Source organism: Thrips palmi, unplaced genomic scaffold (assembly GCF_012932325.1).
Source record: "Thrips palmi isolate BJ-2018 unplaced genomic scaffold, TpBJ-2018v1 HiC_scaffold_1, whole genome shotgun sequence".
In the NCBI taxonomy this organism is placed as follows: Eukaryota; Metazoa; Arthropoda; class Insecta; order Thysanoptera; family Thripidae; genus Thrips; species Thrips palmi.
In genome coordinates, this window is record NW_023144620.1 from 7,763,293 (window position 1) to 7,776,334 (window position 13,042).

The 13,042-nt window shown below is 52.6% G+C and overlaps 2 protein-coding genes across 2 annotated transcripts in view; one reads left to right on the plus strand and one right to left on the minus strand.

Annotated features, from left to right (window-relative positions):
* On the plus strand, positions 1 to 3,578 carry LOC117640051 (DEAD-box ATP-dependent RNA helicase CshA-like). Its single transcript, XM_034376308.1, has 9 exons — positions 1 to 189; positions 265 to 575; positions 658 to 831; positions 901 to 1,099; positions 1,192 to 1,366; positions 1,443 to 1,591; positions 1,676 to 1,781; positions 1,868 to 2,018; positions 2,108 to 3,578. The coding sequence occupies exons 2-9, from the start codon at positions 308 to 310 to the stop codon at positions 3,466 to 3,468; spliced, it is 2,583 nt and encodes an 860-aa protein (XP_034232199.1). The 5' UTR covers positions 1 to 189; positions 265 to 307; the 3' UTR covers positions 3,469 to 3,578.
* The window catches only part of LOC117640128 (serine/threonine-protein phosphatase rdgC), a 26,673-nt gene continuing 17,179 nt past the window's right edge, over positions 3,549 to 13,042 (minus strand). Inside the window, exons 13-16 of the mRNA XM_034376430.1 lie at positions 12,717 to 12,972; positions 8,637 to 8,797; positions 7,127 to 7,211; positions 3,549 to 6,233 (exon numbers count right to left, since the gene is read on the minus strand). Of these exons, the coding sequence (XP_034232321.1) occupies positions 6,007 to 6,233; positions 7,127 to 7,211; positions 8,637 to 8,797; positions 12,717 to 12,972 (729 nt within the window). The 3' untranslated portion in view covers positions 3,549 to 6,006. The remainder of the gene's footprint in view (positions 6,234 to 7,126; positions 7,212 to 8,636; positions 8,798 to 12,716; positions 12,973 to 13,042) is intronic.

A 13,042-nucleotide genomic window follows, 5' to 3' on the forward strand; every position in this document is an offset into this window, starting at 1 on the left:
TTGTCGTCTGCACTTTGAATCTCCGAATTGTGTTCGTTACTAGCGGTACTACCTTACGTCAACTTTTACTGTCACACGGATGGAAGAGCTTGCAAATACAGGAATATAGGAGTTGTCATTGTGATGATTTTGTGTGAGGTGATATCTCAACCCTCTCCAGCCTCTCCGTAGACACCATATGAGTCAAAGGTTAGGTTTGCGCGTTATGCTGTGACAAATTTTTAATTCTACGGCGTTGTTTTAATTTTGCATGATCCTTTGCAGATTATAGGTTGTCTGTTCCCCTAGTTTCTTATTCGTCATCAAAATGGTCAAGGGTAAAGCGTCTCCTAATGGCTTGGACAACTCACAGGCTGAAGCATCAGTCATTGAAGAGGAGAGCCCCCAATCTCAACTGGCTCACGATGTGAACGATGTGAACATACTCCGCACAGATGATATATTGACAGAAGAAAATGTTGATTTTAAAAGTCTGCTACTTCCGGCATTCATTTTAAATGGATTAGAAGCTGCAAACTTCCAAAAGCCTTCTCCGATTCAGTTGCGTTCAATACCTTTACTCCGCCTTGGGTTTGGTGTGTAATTGCCGTCAGATACTTCTTTTTTCCATTCATCATGATTCTTAGTGTATCTTATTATTTAACTTTGTGTTTGTAGATCTGATTGTTCAGTCGAAAGCTGGTACAGGAAAAACCTTAGTAATTGCCTTGGCGGCCTTGGAAACTGTAAAAGTGGATAGCAAGAGGATGCAAGTGATTGTGATTGCACCAACCCGTGAGATAGCTCTTCAAACAAAGCACTTCATATCCATTGTTAGCTCTGATATTAAAGGTACTTATTTCTTCCACTATTTTAATATATGTAGACACCCATCTTTCTTATTCTGTCTCTCCCTATCAGTCCGAACAGAAGTATTCATCGGTGGAACTGCAGTGAAAGCAGACAAGAAGAATACTCTAGGCTGTCAAATTGCCATAGGCACACCCGGACGTTTGAATAGTCTGATTGAAAGTGGTGACATTTCTTTGAACCATGTTCGACTATTTGTTTTAGATGAAGCTGACAAACTAATGGAAAAGTCCATCTTTTCTCAAATAAAGTAAGTCTGTAATGCCTTGGTAGCGTGCCTTTTAGTAATCAATTTATGTTTCCATTAAGTACAATGATGGTATCAACTGATTACCTTTTCAGATCTATTTCTAAATTATTGCCTGCCAACAAACAAACAATCCTCTGCAGTGCTACATTTCTTAATCCTGTCAGGGATTATGTTGTTAAGCACATGAAGGAACCCTTTTGGGTTACTCCTGAAAAAGCAACTCGTCTACAGCCGGGTAACATTGAACAACAAAAATTTGCTTCAACTGTATGTATTTTAATCCCTTTTCATTTGAGTCCCTTTTTGAAGAAATGTTTATAAATTAACTATGTTTTCTTTTTAGGCTCTTTTGGGAGTCACACAATTTTTTAAAGAGGTTCCAAACCATCCTCAAATTGTTAGGAAATTAAAATACAAGCTAGAAGAAATTCTTGATATTCTCTCTGGTCATTCCTTCACTCAATGTATGATTTTTTCAAACTACCAAACAAGGTAAATCTAAAATTATTAGATATGGCATTTCTTCTCCTGTTGTCAATAGCATACTGTTTTCTCATGCACTTGTGTGTGTCGCAGAGCTGAGACTATTTGTCACCAATTAGTTGCGAATGGTTGGAAAGCTATGAGTATTCGTGGTCAGGATGAGCAGACACATCGAACAGCTACCCTAAACTCTTTCAAGGTTTGTAACATCTTTTCAAAAAAAGACAAAACTGTTCTTCTTATATTTATTCCAACAATAAGTTGTTTTAAAATATTTATTTACAGGAACTTCAGAGCCGTGTTCTTTTAACAACTGATGTTATGTCAAGAGGGGTTGATTTTAGAGGTGTGGATCTAGTTATTAATCTGGATATTCCTTATGATCCAGCCACTTACCTGCACAGAATGGGCCGAGCAGGCCGGTTCGGCTCTTATGGTAATGTTTATGTTCAATTCAATTTTGTATGCCATGTACTGTTTGGTGAAATTTGTAAATTGAAACATTCTCTGATTTGTTTTTTCTAGGCTGTGTCATCACTCTAGCATCTGCTGGTGAAGAAGTAGACAATTTCAAAAAAATGTTGTCCGAGATAAATGAGTCTATAGTCTATGTTTTACCTGCAGATTTGAGCCTTATCAAACATGTGAGTAAACTTGAGGATGTCTTTTTTGGGTCCCACAAAAAGTGTGAAGGGGACCTAGTTAGCAAATTGGAGAACTTGGATTTGACTGTTGAAGATGAAGGCGTCAGTGAGAACCTTGGGCCAAAAATTGGGGAGGTGTGCTTAAACAAGAGACAGAGCGAAGATGAAAAAGCTGCTCATGAAGATGTGAATATTCCAGTTAAATGTGAGGGGGAAAAGATGTCGATGGGAATTAGTAAAAATCCAAAAGGGACAAAGAGAGAAGAGGAATGCAAATCAAACCTTAAAGTTCCCGGCGGAAACACACTCTCAAAAGAATGCAGCAAAGTTTCCACATGTTCACTGCTGTCTTCATCACATGCCACTGAGGCCTCTTGTGCTCTAGCAAACAGTGCACCCAACCTGGGTAAGACAGTTAGTGAAACAGCTCTGCAACGTGCAACTGATCAGTTGTCTAAAGCGCTGTGTGCTCCGAAACAGAAGTCGTTGACCTTATGCACTTATGAAGATATGGAAAAATCGTTCAATGAATGGTCTCTCTCTACCAAAGGCAGTAAGATTGAATCCTCTTCCTCAGGGAATAATAATGATTTCAAGGATTGGTGGTCATCTGCCAATTTAGTGTTGACAGCAGCCAATTTACAGTTGCAAGAACTGAGGGAAAATGGACTCAAAAAGCCCAGTGAATTTGAGGCTGTTCAACACGATCCAGAATATACATCATCAGATGAATCCGTTTATCAGCCCAAGAAAAACATCCCGAAAACCCAAAAGAAAAAATCTAAAGGGAAAACTGGTGGAAGTTCTCAAACCAATATGGCTTCAAAGTACCAAACATTGTCCACATCGCCACAAGACACACCCTGGCTATGGGATGAGAGCTCTAAGTTATACTATATATGGGATGAGTTGGAATCATGCTACTATTTATATAATCCCGATTTAAAATGTCATTTCAAATGGGAGTCTGGATTGAATAGGTATTACAAATGGGACACAGTGTCACAAAAATACAGGTTGTGGGACTGTGAAACAAGTTGTTACTGTGATACAAGAAATCTTAATTTGAATGATGCAAATAGTTTTGGATATCATTCAGACATGTCATTTCCAAGAAATCAACTGGACCAAAACTACATTAGTTGGTTTTCAATGTGGAGCAAACAAATCAGACAGATGAGTTTACAAGTGTACCAAGCAGAGTTTCTTAAAAATTTGATGGGTCAAGGTCATAATCTGTGATGTCTATGTGAATGATGTCGGGTATGTTGTTTTTTTCTCTGATTGCATCTCTTTGTGTGACCATAAATTCAAGACACGTCTGGAAACAAAATACATACTTTATTTTGTAACATTTGGAATAATACAAGAGTTGTCTGAATACCTCTACATTAACATTCATCAAAGTTGAAATATTTTTTGATTAAAGAGAAAAATAGGAAGATAACAGATGCCCTGCTTTTCAAGAGCTGTGCAATTTCAGTAGAAATATCGTGCATTAGGGTATCTAGGGAAGAACAATCAAATCCAAAGAATCTGTCCAAATAATCTGGATAAAGTTGAGAGTTTCTTCAGAACAGCTACAAAAACTTTTAAATTTGAATTAAAAATATTGGGTGAAGTGTTGATTGTGCAGTTACACCTCTCAGCATCAAATTTGAAGGAAACTTTTTATCTACTGCCATTTTTATTCTATGCAGTTAGCTATGCCTGCCTAGATGTGTGCAATTTTCTACATCAATGTGGAAACAAGAGGATTTTTGACATTTGGAACAGGAGAAGGAAAACATTATAATAAACATTCAATTGAAAGTATTATGTTTAAAATCATGATTTAAATGATTTTCTACTCTATGATCATAATTTACATCTATATTTCTACTAAAGAGAAAGAAGGATATGTAGTTTACACCATTGAGTTGTTGTATGTCTTGGGATATTGCTAATGTTTGGTAAAGCAGCCCATATCCAAATCTTTTTCCCATGTCCCATGCATCAAGAACAGCGATCAACACCTAACAAGTGCTTTGTGTCAATTGGTGGGGGGCATTGCAGCTCTTGTCTTTTACTGGATGAAAACATATTTATGAGTTACCATGTGATGGTAGAGTACGTGCAATGGTTATTGTTTGGAATGTGTCTTTAGTGATTTCTGTAAGGGGGCCACATAGACATAAAAAACTTTACTGGAATGATTTCTTTTTCTTTTTTAACTTTTGAATTTTTTTCTACCAATCTACATCAAGCTTCTTGTTGAGTTCTAGTCTTCTGACCTTTTCACTATTGAAGTAATTTAGGGCAACTGCATCTCACTTGCAATTCAAGCTCTTAGACTTTGGTCAACATATTCATGGAATGAATGCAAGGGTCCTAATCAATGTAATAGTAAAAATACGTAAATTTGGAATAATTTAAATTTGGTAAATCTTTAAATTATTTGTTTCTTAATAATCTGTTGGACCAAACATGTTATGCGCAAGATCACTGCTGAAACAAGTGCCTCCTATGTCTTAAAAAAAATATGGAAGCGTTGGAGGGATAGGGTCAGTTGTCTGTTGTCTTTGAGTTTAAGAAAAATATCTTTGAACTAAATGAATAATGAATCTTACCAATATTAAGGATAACCTTTGGTCTCGGTTGCATGTTGGTATTTATTAGTGTCATATTGTTCTTATGTCATATTTACCAGTCAGTGTTGTTAGAGGATGTCTTTGAAACATGGAGTGGAGAAATCTACTTAATTTTGTATGAGTGGTAAACGAGGCTCAAGAAGGATCCACACAATCCAACCAACAGAGCCAATCTTTGTAAGCAATGTTAAAGAAACTCTTCAGCACAGCCATAATAGAAACCCATTATGCCAAAAATTGAAGCTTAGAAAACTATTTTCTGCACGGATTTGGTCAAATTATTTTTGGAGGTTTCAAAAATAAGCTTATGCAAAGAAAGTCACAGCCAATCTGAAAATAAAACCTATTTATGCATTTCTAAAGTGAGGGCTAGTTTTCACTCATCCCTTTCTTATGACACAGTTCTGAACATTGTTTCAAGCAATGCTCATGACACCTGCTACCCTACTATTCTGTAAGACTAGCATCACATCTTCTGAACATTTAAGGACAGGAATACATGCCTTCAATAATATCACAGTCAAGACTTTGAACAGCAAAGTTAAGCACCATTGCTTACAGGTAAGATTTTGCATTACAATGAAAGTAGGTCATGATTTTGCATAAAAGATAACTACAGATGTTTTTCAACATTGAAAGTTTAAAAAGAATCTCTATTCATATGTACATTTTAATTTTAATGTAAATGGAGGGACTGGTGTATGCATTTCTAATTTGTGCAATAGAGGGTAGAGATCACGTACGTAAAAAAAAGTGACTGGGCTCTAGAAGCCACAGTAAAAATCAGGAACAATAGTTATCAATAATTGCGGCTTTGGCATTCAGGAAGCTATCGTCTTGCTTCTTTGGAAGATGCATGAAATTAATCACGGTGTCTTAGAAAAAAATGTCTGTTTGAAAGCCAGCTAAAAGTCATCAATTTTATATAAGAAGAAGTATCTCCCACTGTTTACTCTCTTGGCACATATTGATCAATGTTCTTATCATAGCATACCGAACAAAATGCTAAAATCGCTTCCCATTTCTTTTCTTTTTAGATTCTGACAAAATATACTCCCATCTGACTCTCAACAAGAGGATGTGAGGGGTTCCAGCTTCACGTGCCACTTTTCTTTTTTTCTTTTTTTTCTTCATCTTCCCCTCCAGCGCCTCACTCTTTGTTGGGTTCGTCGGGCGACAGGTCGTCGTCCGGAGTGGTCGGCCCGTGCCTCTCCATGTCCACGAGGCGGAAGGCCTCCAGGAACTCGTTGAGGTCCACCTGGCCGTCCTTGTTCATGTCCATGGAGCGGCAGATGTCCACCGCCTGGTCCTGCGACGCCTCCAGGTGCTCGCCCAGCAGCGCGCACGCCTCCGAGAACTCGTCCAGCGAGATGTAGCCTGGAGCACGCGAGGCACGCGAGGTGAGCGCAAAGTTGAGCCGCATTTAGATTGAAACGTGTCGGCGCCGAAATCTCGTATTCCGAGCACTGCTTTCGTCGCTGAAACGCTCCATGAGTGCGAGAGAGTCAGTGCGGCGAGAGCAGTGCTCGGACTCAGTCTGCTGGGAACTGGGCACGGTTCGTCGGCCACACTAACTCTCCAGAGACCGTCGCCCCCGTCTCATAAAGCCCGAGCGCCATGCAGCCGCAGGGCCGCAGCATTGGCCGCGGCGGGGGCGGCGGAGGGAGTCATACTTCGTCGAGTTGAATGGTTGAATGCCATCTCCATTTCCCTGGAAGGGCGCGGGAAAAGAGGCCGCGGGGCGCGGCTGGCGCGGCAGGGCGAGGCGGGGCGACGTGGGCCGGTAGTTTGCATGCGCGCTAATTTATTACTATCTGTGCGAAGAGCGCGAGGCGAGGCGAGGCGAGGCGTGCCCCGGGGCTGCAGGGAACGGCACCGCGCGCCCGTGGCGTGAAAGGCCAGAGGGCCTTCCCTTCCTGCACCATGCCTGCACCCTCTCCCCTCTCGCTCCCTCCGCCGCGATGCCGCGTTCGTGAGCCGATACCCCTGTATCCCTGTGCGACTCGGCGGTGCTCTCTCTCACTCACTCACTCACTCCACCAACACTCCAATAAGCCCACGGTCGGCGGCCAGGCCGTGGAGGCGGAGTAGCGCGGCACGAAGGTGCACCCTGCCGCCCCCGAAGGCCCGAAGGAACGTTCCGTCGCTCTGTCTCTCTCGCACTCATGGGGCGGCCCGTTGGCCCGCTGGGGAGTGAGAGAGACAGAGCGACGAGAGACTCCTCGGAGTGAGGTGGTTTCGTCGGGGAGGGCGGAGGAGGCGCTACTCACCCGAGTTGTCCTTGTCGATGATGCGGAAGATGGCCTCCAGGCTGGACTTGTTGCGATACAGGGTCTCCGCCACCGTCCCGGAGTCCTGCACGGAGGAAGATCACACTTTTACACTGGGTGCGTTCACTCCTTACTGACTACAGGATTAAAGGGTGCTTTCAATTCTACTTTGTCTGGGGTCGTTTGGCCGGCTTCCCGCGGGAAGCGCCCCGGCACGTTTCCCTGGGACTTGGGGCGGGTCGTTCCGCGGTGTAGGTACTCGCCGCTGCCGCGCACACCAACCCACACACACATGCTACCCCCTCACATGCAGTTTGGAGTGCATCTGGGGAAGAACCACACTCCGCCAAACGGGCGCGCCGCCGGCCCCGCAGGCCGTTGGAATAATTAATGCCCCATGTTGGTTCAAGGCTGCCCCCTCATATCTCTTCCCCTTGCTCCGCCCTGGCCGCCCCGGCGGCAGCGAGATGCAAGGGATGAATAACCCAGCATGCCGCTCTGCCTGGCTCTGCCCTGCCGCCGCCGCGTTGCCGCCTTGCTGCGTTACGAGGGCCAAGGGCGCCAAGGGCAAGGGCAGGCCAGGCAGGCCCGGTGGGAGTCCGACACAAGAACGGCGGGGAAGCCGCAGCCCGCCCCCCGCGCCCCCTCCCGCACGCCCTGCAGTCCGTGAGGAAATGTCGCGTTGCTTTCTTTGGACCTGCCGCCACCGTACACCTTTCTCCGGCGAAGGGAAGACTGCCGGCGGGCCTACAGCAGCCGGCGGAGCGAGAGAGACGACGGCAGTGTGGTGGCGGCCGTGTGTGTCTGCTCATCAGGCCAAGCGTGGACAGGCAAACGCACTGTGAGGGGCGCGAAGAGGCTGCAGCAGCCCTCAACCCTACGCGCCGTGTGCCTTGGGGGAGTCAGAGGGACTGTGGGCTCTGGCCAGCTCTGGCTGCCTCAGACTCGGCTTTAGCTGCTTTAGCTGCTCTAGCGCTTTATGGACCCGTTTACGGCCGAGCTGTAAAGAAAAATGCCCGCCGCCAGACGCGGGGCGCGGCGGGGCGCGGCGGGGTGCGGCGATGCGCACGTCAGCGAAGGGCTCAGCTGCACACACCGATGGCGGGGCGGGCGGGGAAGACCACCATTACGGCCGCAGCAGTTTGGCAGCGGCGCCGGTGATCAAGGGTTCAAGTACTGGGTTCGGGAGGTTTTTCTTCTCTCCTCTTTTCTCTTTGAGCAGCCTTCTCGGGGTGGATGGACCGCCGCGGACCGTCGCGCACCGGTATTAAGCGAGTTTGATGCGCGGCGGGGCCGTGGTGAGGCGGAAGAGGGGGGGGGGGCTATCCGGGGCTATCTACGGCAGACTACGGGGGCCCTGCGTGCGGACCCTGCCTACCTTGTGGGTGTGGACGTCTGACGATGTGCTTGCCAGGGACGATCTTGACCCCTAAACCACCAGGCGTGTTAGAGAGAGGCAAGCAGACAGACAGGCAGACAGACAAGCGGACAGACAGACCGGCGGACTCACCGATCGCTTGGCGGGCAGCTGGTCCTGGAAGGTGGTCTGCCACTGCACCTTGCCGGTGCTGGGGTGCACGGTCACCAGCTTGTGGGAGAGCATGCGCCACGGCAGGTTGAGGCTGGTGCGGGCCTCCAGCGCCTGGCTCCACTGCGACACGGTCACGTAACCTGCAGGCAAACCGTTTGGGCTTTTACAAAAACCACCGTCCCGTACACTGCAAACCAAAGCCGCACCGAAAACGAACGACCCCCTTTCGCCGCGCGGGAAATAGATGCTAACTAACTGGGCGACCGCCGGAAGGCCGGGGTGGGGGTGGGGGTGGGGGGTGGGGTGCGTGAGCAGATGTGATGAGGCGGGGTGCTTCGTTCGTGTCTAAGGTGTCTTAAGGGGTCTACTGCTCGGCCACGTCGGGCCTCGCCTGGCCTAGCCTGGCCTAGCCTCGCGTCGGGCCCGGCAAGTGGGGGGCTTAAACTATATACCCCGCCGCCACCCCGCCGCGTCCGGCCGGAGAAAGAGGGGGGGAGGGGAGGGGGCTGTGTGCCCCGGAGTATCTGCACGCAACATCTCGAGGAAACTTTCTTGGTCGCGCCCCGCCCCGCCCCGCCCCGCCCCGCCCCGCCCCGCTCATCGTCGTCCGTCAGTGGGGCGGTGCGTTGTAGTGAGGCTTATCTTTGACGCGCCTGGACGGACGGACGGGGCGGCCGGGACGGGGCGGCGTGCATTTTAAATCCAGTGACGAAGGAAGAGTGCGTCGCGGTCGCGCCGTTCAGCACGGCCTCCCTCGGCCAGGCTGGGCTGCCGAGCGGTGTGTCTCCCCGTCTCTCTCGCACCCTTGCGTAGAGCCCCGCGAGTGCGACGGAGACAGAGCCGGGCTCGGGCTCGGCGTTAACGGGGCCGTTAGCGGCTTGGCGAAGGGGGTATCCAGAGTGGCGGGGATCGGGCGCAATGCGGTTTGGCTAGAAACACAGTGTGATGAGAGTTTGCAAAGGGGAGGGAGGGGTGGCCTGTGCCGTCTATCGCCTGGCTGGCTGGCGGGGCCCGCTCTTGGTGGTCTTGGCCAGGCTCCATGAGGGGGGCCGGGACGGGGCGGCAGCTGCAAGGACGGGGCGACTCGTAATCATTGCCCAAGTTTGTTTGCCTCTTTTATTCGCCGTCTCTATGGCTTTTCGCGCTGCGTCAAAGTTGTGAGTGTGTGTGAGTGTGAGTGCGTCCGTCTGAGTGTCCCTGTCTGTGAGTGTCTCTGTTTGCTCGGCGTGAATGTGTGTGTGCGTGCCCGCTCGGCTGCAAGGTGCCATCGCCAGGCGGCTAGGCTGGGCTCTGCAAACGGCGGGACACCAATCTGCTTTCAGTCCCCCGAGACTGGCGAGGCTGCCGAGACGCACCCGGATGAGGACTGCGATGCTGATCCTGATCCCCTGGCCCGGCCCGGCCCGGCCCGTCCCAGCCGCGGCTCAGCCCAACACTATCGCCTCTACCGCGGTCCCGGTCTCTCTCTCCAGCTCGGCCCCGGACTCAAGCCCGGACTGGTGGGATCCGCTTTCGCCGCCTGGCCCTCTGTTTAACGAGGCGCCGTGCTAATGCTGCCTTTGCCCTGCACCGCGGTCTCTCCCTCCCTCTCCCTCTCTCACCCATAGGGGGCGCACTATGAGTGCGAGAGAGAAAGAGAGAGAGACCTGCTGGAATCAGTGTGCTGGCTGGCCCTAGCCCTTTGGGTCCGCTTCCCGTTGGGTTGCTGCTCGGTCCTAGCTGGCCCTAGCCCGGCCCTAGGCCAGCCCTAGGCCAGCCCTTGGCCCTTGGCCGTTTGGTCCCCGTCTCGTGCCCGGCGGCAGTTAGGCCAGCCTTGCCGCCCACCGTGTTTATATATATATCGGCCGAACCGGACCGCGCCGCATTTCATTTCGAGGCTGCATGCTGCTCCATGCACGGCCGGCCGGGGGCCCCGGAGGGCCCGGCCCAGAACGGCCCAGCCAGCCCGGCCCGCTCGCCCGAACAAAAACAAGCAACTTGTCTCCATTAACGGCGGCGTGCAGGTGTGGTGTGGGGCGCCGGGGGACCTCGTCTTCCTGTCCGCGCAAAGCCCGAGCCCGCGCCCCGCGCCCCGCCCGGATGCGGCGATGCCGGGCGGTGCGGGCCGATGCGGCCACCAGTGGCACGGCCGACCTTTGACCTCCGCCCACGTCGGCGTGGCACGGCCGCCCCCGCCGACGACAAAGTGACGCTGTAACTCAAGTGCGCCTTCCAACCTTCCTGCCTCAGCCTCCCAGTGCTGTTTGCCGCCGGGGTCGCTCTCCTAATAAACGTGGGAGAGGTACGGCCGGCCGGGATTGGACTGGTGGAGGCGGGTGGAGGGCTGCAGGACTGCAGGGCTGCAGCACGGCGGGCAAGGCGGCCACGGGGTGCGCGATAGACGTATTCAAATGGAGTCGAATGCCGATGGGGTTATGCAGACCCGCCCCGCCCCGCCTGGGCTCGGCTTGAAGAACAGACAGAAGTGGGCCGACGACGACGGCGTGCTCCCCGTACTACCCCCAGAGGGAGAGGGGGGGGGAGGGGGCCCGCAGCCTCGGCGGCGCTCGGCTTCAAGAGGGCCTGGAAGAGGAGGCAACAAAGTCTGCGCTGCGCTCAAGTTGTTTATTTTCGGCCGCACAATTGCGCGCGGAATGAATCTGACCTTTCCCCCGTGGTGGCGCTGCCGCGCGTCGCGCGCTGCTGCTGGCGGTGGCTCCTTTGTTTGCAAGCACGCCGCACAGTGGGCCAGAAAACCGGCGGATGCGTCAAAATCTCGGACGCGTTTTGTGCTCCAGAGCTACATGTGAATCGAACCGAACGTGTGACCCCACCAATGGATCGCTCTCCGAACGAGGAATCCACTGGTGGGGTCACACGTTCGGTTCGAGTCCTGTTGAGCGACTCTGAAGCTCAAAACGCGTTTACAATTTTGGCCGCCTCTGCTTGGCCTCTGCCGGTCTTGGTTCGCAGTATGCGGCCGCTCCCGCCGCGACGCCAAAACGCAATAAGTGTAAAACAATAAAGACACGCCGCTCCTGCACTCCACGAGACTCCACTCCGCGGCGCCGTCATCGCCCAGGCCGTCATCCAGGCCGGCGTCCGGGCCGCCTAGCCGGGCCGCCGAACGGAGAAGACGAGGACTAAGGAGCTCCACTGTCGGCCAGACTTACATTAAGGCGGGAAAGGCCGCGCGGGAAAGCTTTTTGGCATTGACGTGAAGGACGCGCGCGTGGTGGGCCGAGAGGGGGGGGGGGGGGGGCGGCCCGGGCCTGATACGACGTCGCAAACTTGACTGTCTCCGGTCATCCCATCCACCCCACGGGATCGGCCCCGGCCCGGCCGCGGCCTGCGATAGCGGCGCGGCGCGGTGCGTCAAGGTGGAGCGGGAAGGGGGGGGGGGCTGAAGGGCTTGGGGGCCTAACGTGAAAGGGCCGACAAAGGGAGCGAGGTCTCGGCTCGCCGTTGTCGCGCTGAGTAGTTTTGATCGGGATCTCGTCGGGCGGCCCTTTGGAGCGCCCTGGTCCTGCGGCGCCCCGCCCCGCCCAGCCCTTAGTCCTTCGTCCTTCAGGCTGGGAATGCGCGCCCAAGGAAATCACGTTCACCTTCGGAGGTAGCTCGCCTCGCCGCCTTGGCCCTGTGGCCCCCTGGCCCTTTGGCCCTGCGGCCCTTTAGCCGCCCTGGCCGTCAATGGGCCTCGGGCCGCGTGCTGCAGACCTCGTCCGGCAGGGCCTCGTCCTGTAGGGCCGCCCTGCCTTTGTGCCGCCGCACGCGCCGCGCCGCCTCAAAGCACTTACAGTGCCGGGGGGCCAATCGAGTCCCGGACTGCCGGGGATTCTCGCCCCTTCAGCGCCGCACGGCCCTCGCGCCCTCACGCCCCCGAACTACCGCTGATTCGACGACGCACTGCCTCTCTCGCACGCAGCCAAGACGCCCCTCGAGTGCGAGAGAGACAGCGACGCGGTGGCTTCGGAGCGCCTGCGTGGCGGCGGGTAGGCAGGCCCGCCACGCCCGGCGGCGCCGCGGGCGAGCCTACCTCGGCGTCCGCGGGCGCTAGGCTAGGCCGAAGGCTAGACTCACCCGTGTTGTCGGCGTCCAGGCGCTTGAGGTCCTCGGTGAGGGCCTCCTTGTGCTGCAGCAGCTGCGCGCGGAGCTCCCGCAGCGCCGAGCTCTCCACCAGGCCGACGCGCTGCCGGAACGTGAGCCGCTTGGTGTTGGGCGTGGCCGTGGAGAACTGCACGAAGCGCGCCGACAGCTGCGGCCCGGACAGCGTCACGTAGGCGCCCGTGTTGGAGCCCAGCTCGTAGTAGTTGGACGCCGAGAAGATGGTCACCACCTGGAGGGAGAGAGGGCAGCCGCCAGGGCAGCGCAAATTGGAATCTATTCCGGCCGCTGATAAGATATTG

What these genes read in the sequence shown, in the direction of transcription:
- LOC117640051 (XM_034376308.1), top strand. Translation starts at nt 308, where the DNA reads ATGGTCAAGGGTAAAGCGTCTCCTAATGGCTTGGACAACTCACAGGCT. An exon ending in TTTTCAAACTACCAAACAAG is followed by an intron (nt 1,592 to 1,675) that starts GTAAATCTAAAA and finishes TGTGTGTCGCAG; the next exon opens with AGCTGAGACTATTTGTCACC. An exon ending in CTACCCTAAACTCTTTCAAG is followed by an intron (nt 1,782 to 1,867) that starts GTTTGTAACATC and finishes ATTTATTTACAG; the next exon opens with GAACTTCAGAGCCGTGTTCT.